This window comes from Carassius carassius, chromosome 14 (assembly GCF_963082965.1).
Source record: "Carassius carassius chromosome 14, fCarCar2.1, whole genome shotgun sequence".
NCBI lineage: Eukaryota > Metazoa > Chordata > Actinopteri > Cypriniformes > Cyprinidae > Carassius > Carassius carassius.
In genome coordinates, this window is record NC_081768.1 from 3,709,833 (window position 1) to 3,727,279 (window position 17,447).

The 17,447-nt window shown below is 36.7% G+C and overlaps 1 protein-coding gene across 1 annotated transcript; it reads right to left on the reverse strand.

Annotated features, from left to right (window-relative positions):
• Positions 1–13,893: 13,893 nt before the first annotated feature.
• Positions 13,894–17,017, reverse strand: LOC132156741 (MARCKS-related protein 1-A-like). The gene is made up of 2 exons (XM_059565736.1): positions 16,728–17,017; positions 13,894–15,299 (listed from the first exon to the last, which is right to left on the reverse strand). The coding sequence occupies exons 1-2, from the start codon at positions 16,797–16,799 to the stop codon at positions 14,670–14,672; spliced, it is 702 nt and encodes a 233-aa protein (XP_059421719.1). The 5' UTR covers positions 16,800–17,017; the 3' UTR covers positions 13,894–14,669.
• Positions 17,018–17,447: the final 430 nt, after the last annotated feature.

Consider the following 17,447-nt stretch of genomic DNA (forward strand, 5'->3'; position numbering starts at 1 on the left):
AAAATAAATTTGCTTTTTGCAAAATAAATTAAGAATTGCAAAGCATAAACAAATGATTTTGCAATACATAATTTCCATGGTCATATCTATTAATTTATTTGCAACGCTGCTTTTATTTTGCGTGTCAGTCTAGTTTGAGCTTGCGATACAATTTTTCCTTTGCGCTTCACTTTTCTGCATGTCTCTCTTTGTGGCACTGTTTTGACGTGGGGGTCAAGAACCGTTTCTGTCAGACACGTCCGATTCGTGAACCGAGGAGCTGATGATACTGCGCATGTGTGATTCAGTGAAGCAGACTGATACACAGAGCGTCTGAACCGAACTGGTTCTTTTGGTGATTGATTCTGAACTGATTCTGTGCTAATGTTATGAGCTCGGGTAAACCGAAGGCTTGAATGAAGGGCAATCATCGCAAATTACGTTATTACATCAAGCGCAAAAGAACCGGTGAACCGTTTTCTTGAAAGAACTACTGGTGATCCGAAAACCGATGCAACCGGTTCTTGACTCGTGAACGAGTCAATCTTTTGTTCGTTATCTGGCTCGGCTCGGTGTTCATCTTCAGGTCTCTCTTCACAGCAGTTCAGTCAGTGTACTGTTTGAGTAAATGAATTACTCCGGGATATTGGTTTGTTTGAACTCAGAGGGAGTGTCAGCCACATTAAAAAAGTTAACAGCTTAAGTCATTTGTGGATTAATGTGTATTGGAGACGCGAACCGTTTCAAACGATTCAGTTTGATTTGGTGAACTGGTTCAAGAACATCCGGTTACATCGAATGATTCGCGAACCGGATATCACTAAACTGCAGTGTTTTGAAATCTCACAGCAGACCTGGAAGAGAAGACAATGCTGAATAAAGTCGTAGTTTTTGCTATTTTTGGACCAAAATGTATTTTCGATGCTTCAAAATATTCTAACTGACCCTCTGATGTCACATGGACTACTTTGAAGATGTTTTTCTTACCTTTCTGGACATGGACAGTATACTTTACACACAGTTTCAATGGAGGGACTGAGAGCTCTCGGACTAAATCTAAAATATCTTAAACTGTGATCCAAAGATAAACGGAGGTCTCACGGGAATGACATGAGGGTGAGTTGTTAATGACATCATTTTGATTTTTGGGTGAACTAATCCTTTAAAGGGACAATACTGAACATGCTGCCGATTGTAATTAAAGGGATAGTTCACCCTAAAACTACATTTCTGTCAGTGTTTATTCACTCACATGTTGTCCCAAACCTAAAGTATATTAATTTATTTCTTGTACTGCACACAAAATAAAATATTTTGAAAAATCTGGATAACCAAACAGTTGCTGGTCCACATTGACTTTGATAGTGGGGGAGGGGGGGATGCTATGGAACCAGCAACTAGAGGTCTTCACGGGTCCAAAAATTCGAACCCGAACCCGAAAGAGACCCGTAATGTAATACACCGAACCGCCCCGGACCTGTCTATTATTTCAAAAGCTGGACCCGGACCCGTGTAGATCCGAGAAATGCCTACCCAGACCCGACTCGGACCCCTCTATTATTTGAAAGCTGGACCCGAACCTGCCGGGAAGACACAGACCCGACTGGACCCAATTGTCACATATTCCACCTTAAATTGCTATTACAAGTCAATAAACCTGTTGTGAAAAATTACTTTTTTTCTAACCTAATTTAAGGAGCCGTAGTTTCTCTTCCTTGTACCTGACTGTCTGTGATGCATTAAAATCCTCCGACAAGAAAGTTATCCATGTACGAACCATGTGACACGATCTGACGCTGTCCAGTTTTGGGACTGTCAGATTGACAAGCCGAAGGTCCAATCAGAGTCTGACTGGGTCACAGCTCGAGTACACGGAAGCAAACACACAGAGACGGCACTGGGAGAGGCTATTTATCATCAGATCGCGTAAATCAGTGGAAAATGAATAGAAATGACGATTCTGTCTGAAGAAATATGGAGTAAACATCAGTAAATATATCCATATATCTCCGCAGATATGCATCTTTGGTCTATAAATCCTTATTGACGCTGTTCAGTGAGTCTATGTGAACACAAATAAACCGCTGCAGACGTGACTGAATATGAATGAGTGGTGAATTTCTATTCAAAATGTGGCACAATATGGATTTATTATTTTGCACTGCTGACATAAATTACTAAATAACTGTCACTGCAACAATGTTTTATCAAAATATTGGTCAAATATCGAAGCTAGAGTCTTTAAACTTTCAATTGATGCACAGTTTGTCCAGATCAAGTAAGAGAGTGATGTTTAACGTGCTGTGAAAGTGAAACAACAATAAACTGGGGCCGTCGCCGATGTTTGCAAGTTAAGGGGTTAATTAATTTTGGTTGAGTATGAGCATATCTGTACATGTTAAAGGGCAAGCTTGTTGATTATGTCTTTGTATGTTGCAGCTTTTACTTTCCCAATAAACCTATGAAATGAGTAGCTAAATGTCTTCAGAGTCTTGATGTTAGGAAAAAGAGTATCTGGCTGTCAAGTTATATACATGTAACGGAGGCAAGCAAGTAGTGCTGTGCAGGTAAACCTCACTCCCCGATCTCAAGAGACGCACTAGTGACTGACATTAGCCGTTTAGCCTCCTTGTTAGTGCGTCCGCCTCCCATGCCGGAGACCTGGGTTTGAGTCCCGCTCGGAGCGAGTGCGAGGAGCGGCGGAGAGGACCCGGGAGAGAGGGGTTACATACAGAACATACTGTATAGCCTCCTGAGGGCAGCACTGTGTAACCACAACTTCTAAGCAAGAGAAAGGAATGCATGCTGGCAGATAACAACAAGCATTGTCACACACATCCAGTGGACAACTATCAGATCATCAGTGTGTGGAGAAATACACCACCAGATTGTGCCATGGCAACAGAAACATCTTCATCAAAGTCATGCTCTTGTGCTTCATGTTCTTCAGCACAATCAACACCATAAAATGGCTCGGTAGCAGCTAAGGTGAGACCAGAAGCAGGAAAAGCACATCTTGTCTTCACCGAAGAGGAAGTTAACTTAAAGCTACAAAAAAGGCATGGTGGAGAGGCATCTATGGAGCTGCAGTAGAAGCAGAGGCGTTTGAAACTGCTATTGACGAGAATTCAGAGAAACAGTTGCATGCTAAGTTTACCCAAAAATGAAAATGAGGCCACGTCTTACCCCCAAGGCATCATAGGTGTATATGGCTTTCTTCACTGGTGCATGCACAAAGCTGAGCTCATACGTAATTCCCCAGGAACTGCTTCAGTTTACAGATTTAAGTGATTTTTAGGTTTTGAATATGGATATTTTTCACACAAAAATGCATCGATTCACTACAGGAGGCATTTGTTCACTCCCCGAAACAGTATGAGACACTTTTTATTTAAATGGAAGAGCGCTTTTTATATCACTTCTTTTGGACTGACGGAATGCAACACCGGCTAACTGCAATGATAGAGCTTGAAAGATTGAAGACAATTTTTAATGTAACTCCAACTGGATTAGTCTGATAGAAAGAAATCATATACAGTACACCTAGGATGCCTCGGGGGTGAGTAAAACATAGCCTAATTTTCATTTTTTGTTGAACTAACCCTTTAATGTTTCATTTCTTTTCTATACAAGCATTTACATGCTCGTGGCAAAATGTAGCTTGTTTTCTAGACATGAAACATCTTTAACAGCGCTGCTCGTCTCCTGATCATTTGGCTTCAGCAGCATCTGATCTAACGTGTGTGTGCTCCCGCACGAACATTTGCTGAACAGCGACCCCTGGTCACAGTTTTCGCTAGGTCACCGATTTTGACACAACACAGCCAATACTGTGCAATGTACATGCATAAAAAGTGTGATCTCAACTTTTTGTCAGGCCCTTCTGTTTTGATAATTGTGATTTATCTTTTTTTTTTTTACTTCAGAAACTTTTCATAGAAGTAAAAATTGATTTTATTATTTTTATTTTCATTTTGTCATGCTTGCATAGGAGCCGCTTCCATTCTCATTTCTAAATATTCAAAACCCCTGTTATTCTAATCTACAGTGATTTGAAAGCACCAAAATGACAGAACTTGTCTTTGATACTCAAAATCCTTTAAATTGCCCAATCTGTCGGAATCTGCAGAAAGGAATACTCCACGGCAAAAATAAAAATTTAGTCATTGATTAACATTAATAACGTAACATTATTACAGAGGATATTTTGGAGATTATCCGCTGTACGCAAGTAGCGTACACTATTCTGTGTCAGCCGCGCGACAAGGATACGTTTGCTATATAGGCCTATGTATATTTACGCTTTGATTTGAACGAAAACAGAAGAGCATATACGCCGTTTGTGTTCAGCAGATGTTCTCCAAAATGGCGCTATGGTGATGCAGAGAGATACAGAGGAGATTAGTTGTTGAATAAAGTTGTTATTTTTGTTTCTTCACGTTCTTCAAAACATTACGGTTGAACAACTGATGGCAGATGGACTATTCTGATGATTCTTTACAAACTTTTCTGGACCTTGACGGTGTAATTTACTTGGCAGTCAATAGGACAGTCACAAGCCTCCCGGTTTCCATCCAAACAAAGCTTTTATGGGTTTGCAACAGCAGATCTGTTCTAAACATCATAAAGCATTGGCAGTTTACTGCTATACTGACCAAAAACGTGTTCGTGTAGTTTGTTTGGTGAGTCAGCACAGTGAACATCTGGTTCTTTAGTGATCCTTTGAAAAAATCCGTAGGATATAAGTAAGTATGTTTCTGTATTGGAGAAAATATCTCATTTGTTACCACTTACATTTCACTTGAAAACTGCTGCAATATATAATTATGTAAATTTAGAAGATTTGCTTGTTTTTATCAAGACATAAAACTGAATGTTGAGCTTCAACATGCTGCCAGATTCTGTATTACAGGAATGTAGAAGCTAAAGGGCTAAAGCAAAAAGCAAAAAACAAATTCACTTTAAAACAAACAGCATTTTCATATTCATGAATATCCACTGTATTTTTACTTTTTAAGATCAATATATGGCTTACCTTAGTTGATCATGCCTGTAAAGGGTACGGAGGATATAAATTTTTTTTTTTTACTACAGAAAGGGTACCGCTTTACAGATTTGTTAACATGAACTGACAAAGAAAAATGCTTCTGAAGCATTTATTAATCTCAGTTAAAGCTGCAGTCCGTAACATTTTTTGGTTAAAAATGATCCTAAATAAATTAAGCAAGTTCATAAACAGCCAGTGTTCAAAACTGATGAAGATAAGGGAGTTCCAAATGATCTCAGCACGCATTCACCATGTCAAGTCATTTTAGAGTCAAGTATCAAGTGTCATTATTTCAACCTGGTCTCACAGAATTCCGTGAAATGTCCACGGACCCTTAACTCAAAATCCGTGAAACCATCACGGAATTGCCCCAAATTCCGTGACGCGGCCACGGATATACCTCCAACGCAAGTCAATGACACTGACCTTCCGTGGTCCACACACGGATACCCGTTTCAATGACGGAGCACAGATCTCGCTCAACGTGTGCTTTCTCATTTGGAAACGCAACATTTGAAGTATTTGTTTCTTTTCCAACATCAAATGACGTTAACCTGACAGTTATTGTAGTTATTGCATTGTCCTATCATCAAAAAAAAAATCAGTTTATTTCAGTTAGCCTAACAAAAGTCCCGTGATGGCACCACGGACCTCAACAACCTGACCTCACTCACTGGATGTTGTAATGTTGCTGGATTGTTTAGGAACTTAGGAAAAAGCTTTTCGTCGACTCTGTTGCAATGGCATGTAATTAACGACATTTTTTCTCGTCCTGTCATCATAAAATCCAGTTTGATGGCGTTTTACACACATTTTGACTATAGTCAGAACTAAAATCTGTGATAGGAGCACGGAGTGAGTCTGTGCTGAGATCACGGATAACTCTAACGCAAGTCAATTACACTCATCTTCCGTGGTCCACACACGGATACCCAGTCTCACGGCAGTTCGTGATTTGGTCACGTAATTTAATCTATTTATTCGTGGCAGGGACACGTTTATTTCGTTATTTTCGTGATTGCAGCACGTTTTTTAAACTAATGCATTTCAATTGGAGGCATCTTTCGTGCATCAGCACGTTATTTTCTGATTAATTAATTTATTTATTTTTTCCACAGGACAACAGAAGAAACTCACTGAAACTTTACAAAAAAATCGGAGCTTAACTTACTGTAACAAAACTGAGCAACATACTGTATTGCTGGTGACAAAAACACATAAAAAATGCTCAATGGTTCTTTTTTTACTTTTTTATTGATTTTTATTTTTTTCATAGGCCTAGATTTTTTTTTATTACAGAATTCAATATCAAGTCTTTGACACATAACTGTAACACATTTTCACATTTAGAAACAATATAGTTTAAATAAAAAGAACCAAAAAATAAATACATAAATAAATAAATAAACTAGCAGAGATAGGCCTACAGATCTTTTTTTTTACTTTAGACTCTAAAGCTGAAAGTTTTTATTAAGGTTATTGTAAAGGCTGCTTAAAAATGCTGTCGTTGATGAGCCGCTGATCGCTGTCAGATTCTGTGATATGAATGTCCGCGTTGGATTGTGGCTAATGGGCTTAGAATGAGCCCAGCTCGGCCCGTGTTCTGGCTTACTGTAATATTTCACCGGTAATAAGACCGAAATAATATAATTAAAATAAAGAAATGAATGAATACAATGATAACATCTAAATAAATGTTGATAGATGTAGCGTTATAGTTTTAAAAATATTAATAAACAGCAGATCAACACAGCTTCGAAATAATAACCGAAAAAGACCTAAATAATAATATTACATAATTAATATACAGCGCCGCCACTCCCACCACGCGCAGCACGCGCTGTGCGTCAACCCATTCTCACTCCCAAAGCGTCAGAAACTGAAGCGTGGTCAAGCGCCTCTAGCGTCACTGACATGAGATGTTTATAGCTATGAAATCACGTTCAAGAAGTCTCATTCAGCACACATCGCGATACTTGCCATCAGTTTACAAGAGCCGCAGGTTGGGTGAGTTATACAGTCTATGGTGAGTGATAGTAAATATGCTCTTTAATGCCTGTTATAAAATGTATTCTGTCTTCTTTATTAATCAGATGAGTGCCTTATGTTTACTCTCTGTATTACATCGGTCATCCGAGGCTGTCTTTGAGTTTCATTGTGTTTAAATAAATGAACACAGCTGCTAACTGGGGTGATTAAACTCTATCTGTCACGTGACGTGCCATAGACCTGGGATCCGTTTTATATTCATTTCAGGTTCAAAGATGTAAGTTGTATTTGTAGTAAAATCATGGTAACCATGACACCTACAAAAGTAGGTAAAACCCAGTAAACAAGACATTTACCATGTTTTTTTTTTACCGCAGTAACTGTAGTTTTACTATGGTATAGTAATAGCACAATAATCACCAAAATAACAATATAGTTGTACCACTGTAATGGTAGTGTTTTAATGTGCTTTTATATGACATATTTCACAGTAATCACATTTACTGTACCATGCTTGTAATACCTTTTTAACCCTCTGGGGACGGATTGGGCGGTACCCAGATCCTTTTCCTATTTGGCGCCTAAACTCTGGAATAGCCTACCTAACATTTTTCGGGAGGCAGACACACTCTTGCAGTTTAAATCTAGATTAAAGACCCATCTCTTTAACCTGGCTTACACATACTAATATGCTTTCAATATCCAAATCAGTTTTTAATTAGGCTGCATTAATTAGGTAAAACGGAACCGGGAACACTTCCCATAACACCCTATGTACTTTCTACATCATTAGAAGAATGGCATCTACGCTAATATTTGTCTGTTATTCTCTTTTTTCGAGGTCACCGTAGCCACGAGATCCAATCTGTATCTAGATCAGAGGGTCACTGCAGTCACCCGGATCCAGTACGTATCCAGACCAGATGGTGGATCAGCACCTAGAAAGGACCTCTACTGCCCTGAAAGACAGCCGAGACCATGACAACTAGAGCCCCAGATACAGATCCCCTGTAAAGACCTTGTCTCAGAGGACCACCAGGACAAGACCACAGGAAACGGATGATTCTTCTGCACAATCTGACTTTGCTGCAGTCTGGAATTGAACTACTGGTTTCGTCTGGTCAGAGGAGAACTGGCCCCCCAACTGAGCCTGATTTCTCCCAAGGTTTTTTTCTCCATTCTGTCACCAATGGAGTTTCGGTTCCTTGCCGCTGTCGCCTCTGGCTTGCTTAGTTGGGGTCACTTCATCTACAGCGATATCGTTGACTTGATTGCAAATAAATGCACAGACACTATTTAACTGAACAGAGATGACATCACTGAATTCAATGATGAACTGCCTTTAACTATCATTTTGCATTATTGACACACTGTTTTCCTAATGAATGTTGTTCAGTTGCTTTGACGCCATGTATTTTGTTTAAAGCGCTATAGAAATAAAGGTGACTTGACTTGACTTGACTTAGAGACCGTTTAAACAGAACACGAGTCAACGGATCACTGTATGGATTTAGAACGGCGAAAAAAAAAAAAAAAAACTACTTTAACCCTGATGCTGTCTTATGATCCATTAAGACATCCGTCAGAATATACGTAGGTGAAAATTAGGGTAAAAACACGATTAATAACGTTTCTCGAATTGTTTCTTTTCTGCATGTTATATGGTTATAAGGGAAACAAATGAACATGTCCCTCAGAATTATGGTCATAATACAATATCGATAAGATCGATGAAATATTATTGTCCAGAGTTATTTTGTGACTTACTGGGAAAAGTTGATTGGTCTTGTGTATTGGATTGTAAAGATGTTGATAAAGCTTGGGTGGGTTTTAAGGAATTATTTAGTAAGGTACTAGATAGGGTAGCTCCGTATAAGAATGTAAGAATTAAACAGTGATCAGAACCTTGGATTAATGATGATATATTACAGAGGATTAAATTAAGGAATGATAGTTTTAAAAAGTTTAAAAATGATTTGGAAGTTAGTAATGTAGTTTTGAGATTTATAAATTAAGAAGAAACGAAGTTAGGGATTTGATAAGAGAATCAAAAAGAAATTATTTTAAAAATAAGATAAATGAAAATCGACATGAACCAAAAAAGCTATGGGGTGTGCTAAAGAATTTAAAGAGAAGTCTCCAAATATCAACCTAAAGGTGGAGGAGGTTTTAATTTCTAATCCAAAAGAGGTTGCTGAAACTTTTAATCATTATTTCATATCATTAGCTAATAAATTATATAACCAACTTCCAGAGAGGCCTCTAGAGTGCTAGAGTTATACCATTATGTAAGAAGGGTTGTAAGTTAAATATGGCAAATTACAGGCCTGTCTCTGTTTTGGGTGCAATGTCTAAGATATAGGAAAGAGTTATCTATGACCAAATTGGAAAATATATTAGTAAAAACAATATTTTATATGATTTACAGTCTGGATATAGGCAGTTCAACCTCTGCAGTTGGTTTTGATGAGAATTCTCTTAGGTGGGTTCAGTCCTACCTTGATGATAGATGCCAGAGGGTAGACATTAAGGGTATTTTGTCTCGTCCTTTATTTATTAACTGTGGAGTTCCTCAAGGGAGTATTTTAGGTCCCTTATTTTTTCTTTTATATATAAATGATCTTAAAGCAGCATGCTCAGAGGAACTTATTCTGTACGCAGATGATGCAGCAGTTTTAATATCTCATCAGGATAAGGGGGTCATAGAAGAAAAGATGACTTTGCAGCTAGAGGTGATGTCTAAATGGTTTTTAGATAATAAACTATCCCTACATGCAGGAAAGACTGAGGCCATTCTTTTTGCATCTAAAATGAAATTAAATAAGGATGATACCTTTTTGATTAAGATAAATGGTAAGGTCATAGAGGTAAAAGCCTTAGTAAACTATTTGGGTTGTTTAATAGATAATAAATTAACGGGTGATTTTATGGCTAGAAAGGCATTTATAAAAATATGTGGTAAAATTAAGTTTTTAGCGTGGCAAGCCAGTTATTAGACATTCACTCTTTAAAATTATTAGCACGTGCCTTTATTCAACCTCATTTTGATTATGCTTCCTCCTTTTGGTATAGTAGTTGTTCCCAAGTTATGAAGAATAAATTGCAAAAGGCTCAAAATAAAATAGTTCGGATAATTTTAAAAGTACATTCTAGAGCGCATTTACATAGTGAAAGTTTTAAGGAGTTGGGGATATTGACTGTGGAAAAAAGGGTGATATTTTTAAAAATGGGTATGACACATAGAATTGTCAATAATGTGGTTATTTTAAAAATTATTTTTATATGGTGAGTCAGCAGCATTTATAGAGATTTTAATATTTGTCCATGTAAATTTAAGAGTTGGGTGGGGAAAAATTATTTTTTATATACTAGTGCTATAGCATGGAATAAATTACCAGTTTCAATAAAGGGAGTAAAAGATTTTTGAGTTTTAAAAGATTGGTAAAAAGATGGCTGTTTGGTGAGGATAGTTAGTGTGTTTTGTGGTGATTTTATGAAAATTGTGTCATTTAGTGGTGTGTTTATTGTCAGTTGTGATTTGTATTTTTGGTGAATTATCGCTACTATATTGATAAAAATTAGATTTTTATAAATGTGATTAATTATGATTAGGAGATAGTGTTGCTCTGTCTATTCTGCACGTACACATAACCTTTATATTAACATTGAGGGCTGCAGTGGAAATAAGCCAAGGGCTTTATTGTGTTTTTATCCTCGACAGTTTTTCTAAAGTGTATGGAATACTTGTATTTTGTACAGTTTTATAAACTTGTCTAATAAATTTCAATTCAATTAAATTATTTTGGAGTGCGTAACTTAACGTTACGTTTATGGCAAGCCGTGGTAACATTTAATCTATAAGCCATACTAGTATGTTTTTTCATGTTACTGTACTTTTTACAGTACGTGTACTAACATGTACTTATAGTGTACTTACAGTGTATTTATCTAAGAAAGTTCTGGTAATACAAGGTAACTACATGGGGTAGGGTTAGGTTTAGGGGTAGGTTCAGGATTAGTACCTAGTTATTACATAGTTATTGTAATCACTATAATAAGTACATAGTATGTACATGAGGAACAGGACTGTAAAATAAAGTGCTACCCTTATTTTTTATAGTATCTTTTCCATTAAGTACTAGTACTTATTTATTAGCTTCTAGTGCTTATTCTTTAGGTACTAGTGTCTTTTGTAAAGTTACTAGTACTTAGATACTAGTAGATACTAACGTTATAGCTTTTTCCAATAGTGACTAGTATTTAATTATACTCTTCTTGTTAACAAAAAATAGAACTAGTACTTATTTTTTAGTAACTAGTAACTTTTTAGACCAGAGATATCCTGAACTTAATAGATACTAGTAATTTTTAAATTTGCACTTGTGCCCAGTATGGTAATAGCATGTTGAATATTAATGAGCCAGCAACATATAGGAGATAGATTAAACAGGAAACTGAAACAAAGAGATGGATGTACTTTTTTGAGAAACCCAAATAGAAAAGAAACAATTGTTTGTACATAAGAACATAGAAAATGTATTTTTGTAGGTTTTTTAAACTAATTTCGTAAATATAGTAGCCTAATGTGTTTGTTGGTCTTTGAGTGACCTCGGGTGGCAGGATGGAGATAAGTCACCAATTTTATTAGACATTATTTTTCTATTTTTCCTCCAGTAAAAACAATAAATATCATACACAGACTGTATGTTTACATTTTATTTATTTATTTATTTTTCTTTCATACTGAATGTTTGTACATTAATATTCTGTAGCCTACAGGGCACCCAAAATCCAAACCTTGTGGTTTTCAGACAAACATTTTTTCAAACAAACTTTATTTGAAAAGAAGGCCAAAAGGTATTAATAATAAAAATAAATAAAACAATAAAAAAAATGCACTCTTCTTTACCCTGGAGAAGAACGTAAGGAATTGCAAATATTTATCTCAAAGTTCGTAATTATTTTAACTAGGTTTTGTGAGCAATGAGTACTAAATACATTTATTTTTAATTCATATTCGTCGCCAGAGGGCGCCCCCGCGCAGAAACTCCACAAGTGAGACTCACTGAAATTCAGCTTTCGCTGTAGATGTAGCTTAATAACATGCAGAATAACGTTTTACTGATGAAACATGATGAAGACAAACAATGACTGCGACAATATATGGTTTTATCTCTGCTCTTCAACCCATTTCGCGTATTTTTATAAGAATAAAGTTTAAAATGCAATCCTAATTCAAATGTATTCTGCTTATTTGTATCACCATGTGGATTCTGATTGGACGGTGGAGAGGTACTCATGTTTATGTAATGATCTGTTTAAATGAAGATATCTCCAAATACATTCTCACTAGTTCTTTATGAGGTTGAAGATATCTCATTACGAACAAGGACTCGTAGTTATTCTGCTTTTGATATCATTTTTTAATATCTGACTAGTAATTACTGCAATAGTTACTAGTATCTATTTAAATATTACTAGTAAGTATTCATTAGATGCTAGTACTTATTTTTTAGATACTGGTACTTATTCATTAGATAGTAGTTCTTATTTAATAAATACTAGTAGTTATTCATTAAGTTCTATTTTTTTTTTTTTTTTTGTAATTACTACTAGTAAATATACTTATTTTACTAGTCACATCTGGTTTACTCGTCTTATGTTATGATAAATCCAAATGGCTACAGTAGAGTTCAATAAAAAAAAAAATAATAATAGTAAAATAAAAAATCATACTAGTAACATTTTAAATAAGTACTATCTATTAATATATACTAGTACCTAATAAATATGTGCTAGTATCTAATGATTAAGTACTAGTACCTAATTAATATGTACTAGTATCTAATGAATAAGTACTAGTAACTTTACAAAAGACACTATAAAGACTAAGCACTAGTACCTAAAAAATAAGAACTAGTTAATAAGTTCACATTTGAATGTGCCCTGATTGCTAAATTCACACATTAGGTACAAAATCTGGATTTTCTTGCTGTATTTAATGCTGGAGATCCAATAACATTCAAGTTAGAGAACGGTATTCTCGGTCTTTGAAAATCTGAAGTTTGTACCCGCTGTAGCCTATGAATCTTTAAGTCTTCCTGGAGTGTTTATTTAAAGAGAAGAAATCCTTTTTATCCAAAAAAAAAAAAAAAAGGTAACACTTTAGTATAGGGTCCAATTCTCACTAATAACTAGCTGCTTATTAGCATGCCTATTAATAACATATTGGCTGTTTATAAGTGCTTATAAAGTATGTATAATGCTTGGCATCCATAATCCTACCCAATACCCTAAACTTAACAAACTACCTTATAAACTATTAATAAGCAAAAAAATTAGAAGTTAATTGAGGTGAAAATCATAGTAAATGGTTAGTTAATAGTGAGAATTGGACCTTAAAATAAAGTGTGACCAAAAAAAAAAAATACATGTGAAATGCTTACAGTAAATACTTAGTTAAAGGGAGAGTCCACACAAACATGAAAATTCTTACATTTACTCAACTTCATGTTGTTTCAAAATTATATGACTTTCTTACTTCTGTGAAACACAAGACCAGAGACAATATTCTGAAGCATATCGGACCTTACTGGCTTTGTGTATGGACAAAAGCACTCAGAACTGAGATTTTATTTTGTGTTCCACAGCAGAAAGAAATGCATATTTAATTTAAATATTTGGGTAGTCTATCCCTTTAATGATGTGTTTGCATGGATTGTCCTGCAAAACTTCCTACAGTCTTTCAGTTTCTTTGTGTGTATTAAAAAAGTCTAGTACTTTCTTCTTCTTCTTCTGAAGATGATGTTTGTTTGTTATGGTTTAAATAACTTTCTTGTTAAAAGTACTCCATTTCAGAAAAACAAAGAACCACAAGAGGGGGTCAGACATTTATTTGGCCTAATTGTACAACATCTTATTAACACCTGGGAATGTTAGCAAAATAAAGAGTCAGAAAATGTATGTACAGAGACTTAACAGAACAAAAAATATATATTTGATAAAAGCAGTGGTTTAATTCCCCTTTGTCGTAAACTTTGAAATGTGTATCTGGATCTGATTAAAACATCATTAAAAACAGACTTAGACTAAAACCTATTCACTCGCCAGTTCTTCTGACACCCTACAGTTTTCAGGACTAAAAATTGGAATGTAGAGCTATTCAAACACTTAAAAAAGATTTTTATTTATTTAAATTTTTTTGTAGTTTTACATTGTCCTGTAACCATCTCCTTAGAGAACAATTTGTCATTTCACTCATCAGCCCTGAAAAATCAAGGATCAGATGATGTTTAAAGAGAAAAATGACTGAAAAGACTGTGAACAGGGAGCCACACTCTTCCATCCGCAGCTCTTCCACTGAGGCGGAAATTCCATCAGTCTTTCCAATCCATACACAGAGCAATTCCTGGCCCGATTCTCCCCAAAAAAACGCTCTAGACGTGCGGCAGCACGGAGCCTCACAGACACCGGACAGGACAAACCGTTAGCAGAAAAGATGGTGAAAGAGCTCGGTTTCTCTGTAGTATTGCTGTAAGATTGTGGCTCAAGTCTCATATATTTATATATATTTATATATATATTTATATATTTCAATCTCAAAAAGAAAAGAAGGATAAAGATAAACAGTCTAGGTTGCCACAGTGAAGTGAGGTCACTCTGCAGCTGGCTCCGGGTCCGGGTCTGAGGCTGTGGTGGGCGTGGTCTCTTCAGCAGGGGCCGGGGTCTCGTCAGATTTTGTGGTCTCCTCTGTGGGCGTGGCTTCTGTTTCCTGGGCGGGCTCTTCTGCTTTAGGCTCCTCCACCTCTGCTTTGGGCTCCTCCTCTGCTTTGGGCTCCGCCTCCGCTTCAGGTGCCGGTGTCTCATTGGTTTCTGCCGCAGCAGGCTCCTCCTCTTTGGTCTCTGTAGCAGCCTGGCCGTTCTCCTCGGGTTTGTCTTCGGTGGTGGGTGTGGCTGTGGGCTCAGCTGCTGGCTCAGCTGCTGGCTCAGCTGTGGGCTCCGCTGCCTCCTCGCTTCCCTTCTTGTTCTTCTTCAGGGAAATGCCCTTGAATTTGAAGGAGCTCTTCAGTGAGAATTTCTTCTTCTTCTTGGTTTCCTTTGCAGCTTCGCCGTCAGATTTGGTGGTGTCGCCTTCGGTAGCAGGGGCAGCTTCGATGCCATCTCCCGCCTCCGTCTTGGCAGCCTCCTCCTTGGCAACCTCCGTGGTTCCATTTCCATCTGCTGCCACAGCTTCTCCATCTGGCTTGGTAGATGCGTCACCATTGGTTTTCACATGGCCATTTTCCTGAAGAGAAAAGCAGAATGAGGGAAGATAAGCCAAATGCTTGTTGGCACACAAAACACTGCTGAAAAGCAAAGGGTTTATGCTTGTAAATGCTTGTTTTTATAGTCACAGTAAATAGCAAATGCTTGCTTTTATTGTATAGTTTATAGCACAATGTGTTGGCCATATTTCCACAGCAAATAACTACCACTCGATCCAATACCAAGTACTTTTAAATTCTTCAGTGGATATGTACTACCTCTATTTTTATTTATAAATAAATATTAAAATCACTAGTTTAAAAGCAAACCTTAAAATACAGCAATATTAGAAGAATTGAGATTTAAAGATCAGTCTGCTAATCACTGTACGGTAGTGCTTAAACCTTAAAATAGCCAAAATAGATATAAATTACTGATTAATTCAGGACATCTAGAAAACAGTATATTTTTCAATTTAGATAAGACTCTTGAGGATTGTTATACATAATTACAGTAAAGACAAAAGCACCACCCAGTAACCCAAAAGCAGAAGTACATAGTGTAATTACAACTGCGTCCACTAGAGGCGATATTGATCCACTAAATATAATCCACAGTTTAGAAAACCAGCCACTACCAGAGAGAACAAAGAAACGGGAGACAGCAACCCTAAAACTGTGTTTAAAACAACATCCCACTCGAAAACACCTATTTTATTCTTGCATTACAGGATATCTGACAATTACCCATTCAGATGATGTATCAGCCGAGCACTATAGCCTTGATATACAGTAACTTAGTCTGTGGAAGTATTGGGGTGTTTAAATCATATGCACAAAGATATGCAAAATAATGCACTGAGTTGATTATTAAAGAAAAGAGGTCTCTTATTACATATGGAGGGGGAAGGGCGCATATGCATTAAGGGGAATGGGTAGAATGATTATTAATGAAGTACCAGAGGAATGGTCCATGCATTCACACACGCAGACACTCGCGCATGCATTGCATTGTTTGCAGATCAGCAGAAGCGCTCTGCATCATTTCTATGCAGCTCTGCAACCTTTTGTTCTCAATTCGGGTTACTGCTAGCTTCAGCGCCAACACACAACCACAGAGTCTGCTTGATAACAAACTAACTAAAATGGGTTTAAAAGTATATATAATATACAATTTCTTTTTTAAATAAAAAAATAGATGAGAGAGAGAGAGAAAGAGAGAGGGGTTTAAAAAAATCAATTCAAACCCTCAAAATAAAAATGCCTCCTTCAGAACTGAAATTATATTGTAGACACAACCAATTTGATAATCCAAAAATGTAACACAAATTCAAAGATTAAGTTGTAAATGGTGTATTGTTGGATATATGATATTACTGAAAGGCAAAAAAAAAAAATAGTTTTGATATCCCATTTAGCCATAGCAGAAAGCTGATAGTTTAATCATAAATGTGCTTGTAGATCCTCACCTGACCATTGGCTTTATCAGCCACAGCTTTTTCGTCCACTGTAGCTTCACCTTTAGACAACTGCGCACCCATCCTCCTTTGTGTCTTCTTCAAAGAGTTAAAAATGAAAATAAAATCAGTAAAAACGCAGAGGGTCCTTAAATTCAAACCCACACAGTAGAGATGGTGAGCGAGCGTTTAGATTCCTGGTGTGTGTGTATTCTTTATCTGCTGTGCTCAGCAGACCCAAATAAAAGCTGCTTTCTGTAGTAAATCCACACGGCTCTGCGGGGAGACCAAACTAAGAGTTTCACAGCTACAAGTGTGAGTATTTGACAGTGTGACTCCACCCAGCAGCTGCGCCGCCCAATCTGTGTCAGAGGGCTGGAGCTTCATCTGCCTCATTCAACCACACCACTACACACACTCCAGCAGATTACTGGATCCACAGAGTTACACCTCTGGAAGCATGGACTACTTCTATTAAGGGCTTTATTAGGGATTTTATTCATGCTTTGAACAGTAAACCTTCATATCCTCATCATATGTCTTAATATCTGATGAAATATAAAAAAACAAGTGATGCTAATGAAGTGAATGTAGGGTTGAATTTTAAATATTCTCGTTGCTTTGGTTAAGGAATAATTTTTTTTTGTCATGTTTGCAACGTCTTATATGAAATACTGGCAATTAATTTAAAATATTCCAGGTTCTTGTTCATTTTTACTTAAATGTTTCAGA

Coding starts and splice junctions, on each gene's coding strand:
- LOC132156741 (XM_059565736.1), bottom strand. CDS start 16,799: ATGGGTGCGCAGTTGTCTAAAGGTGAAGCTACAGTGGACGAAAAAGCT. Junction 15,300..16,727: donor CTGATAAAGCCAATGGTCAG/GTGAGGATCTAC, acceptor TTTTCTCTTCAG/GAAAATGGCCATGTGAAAAC.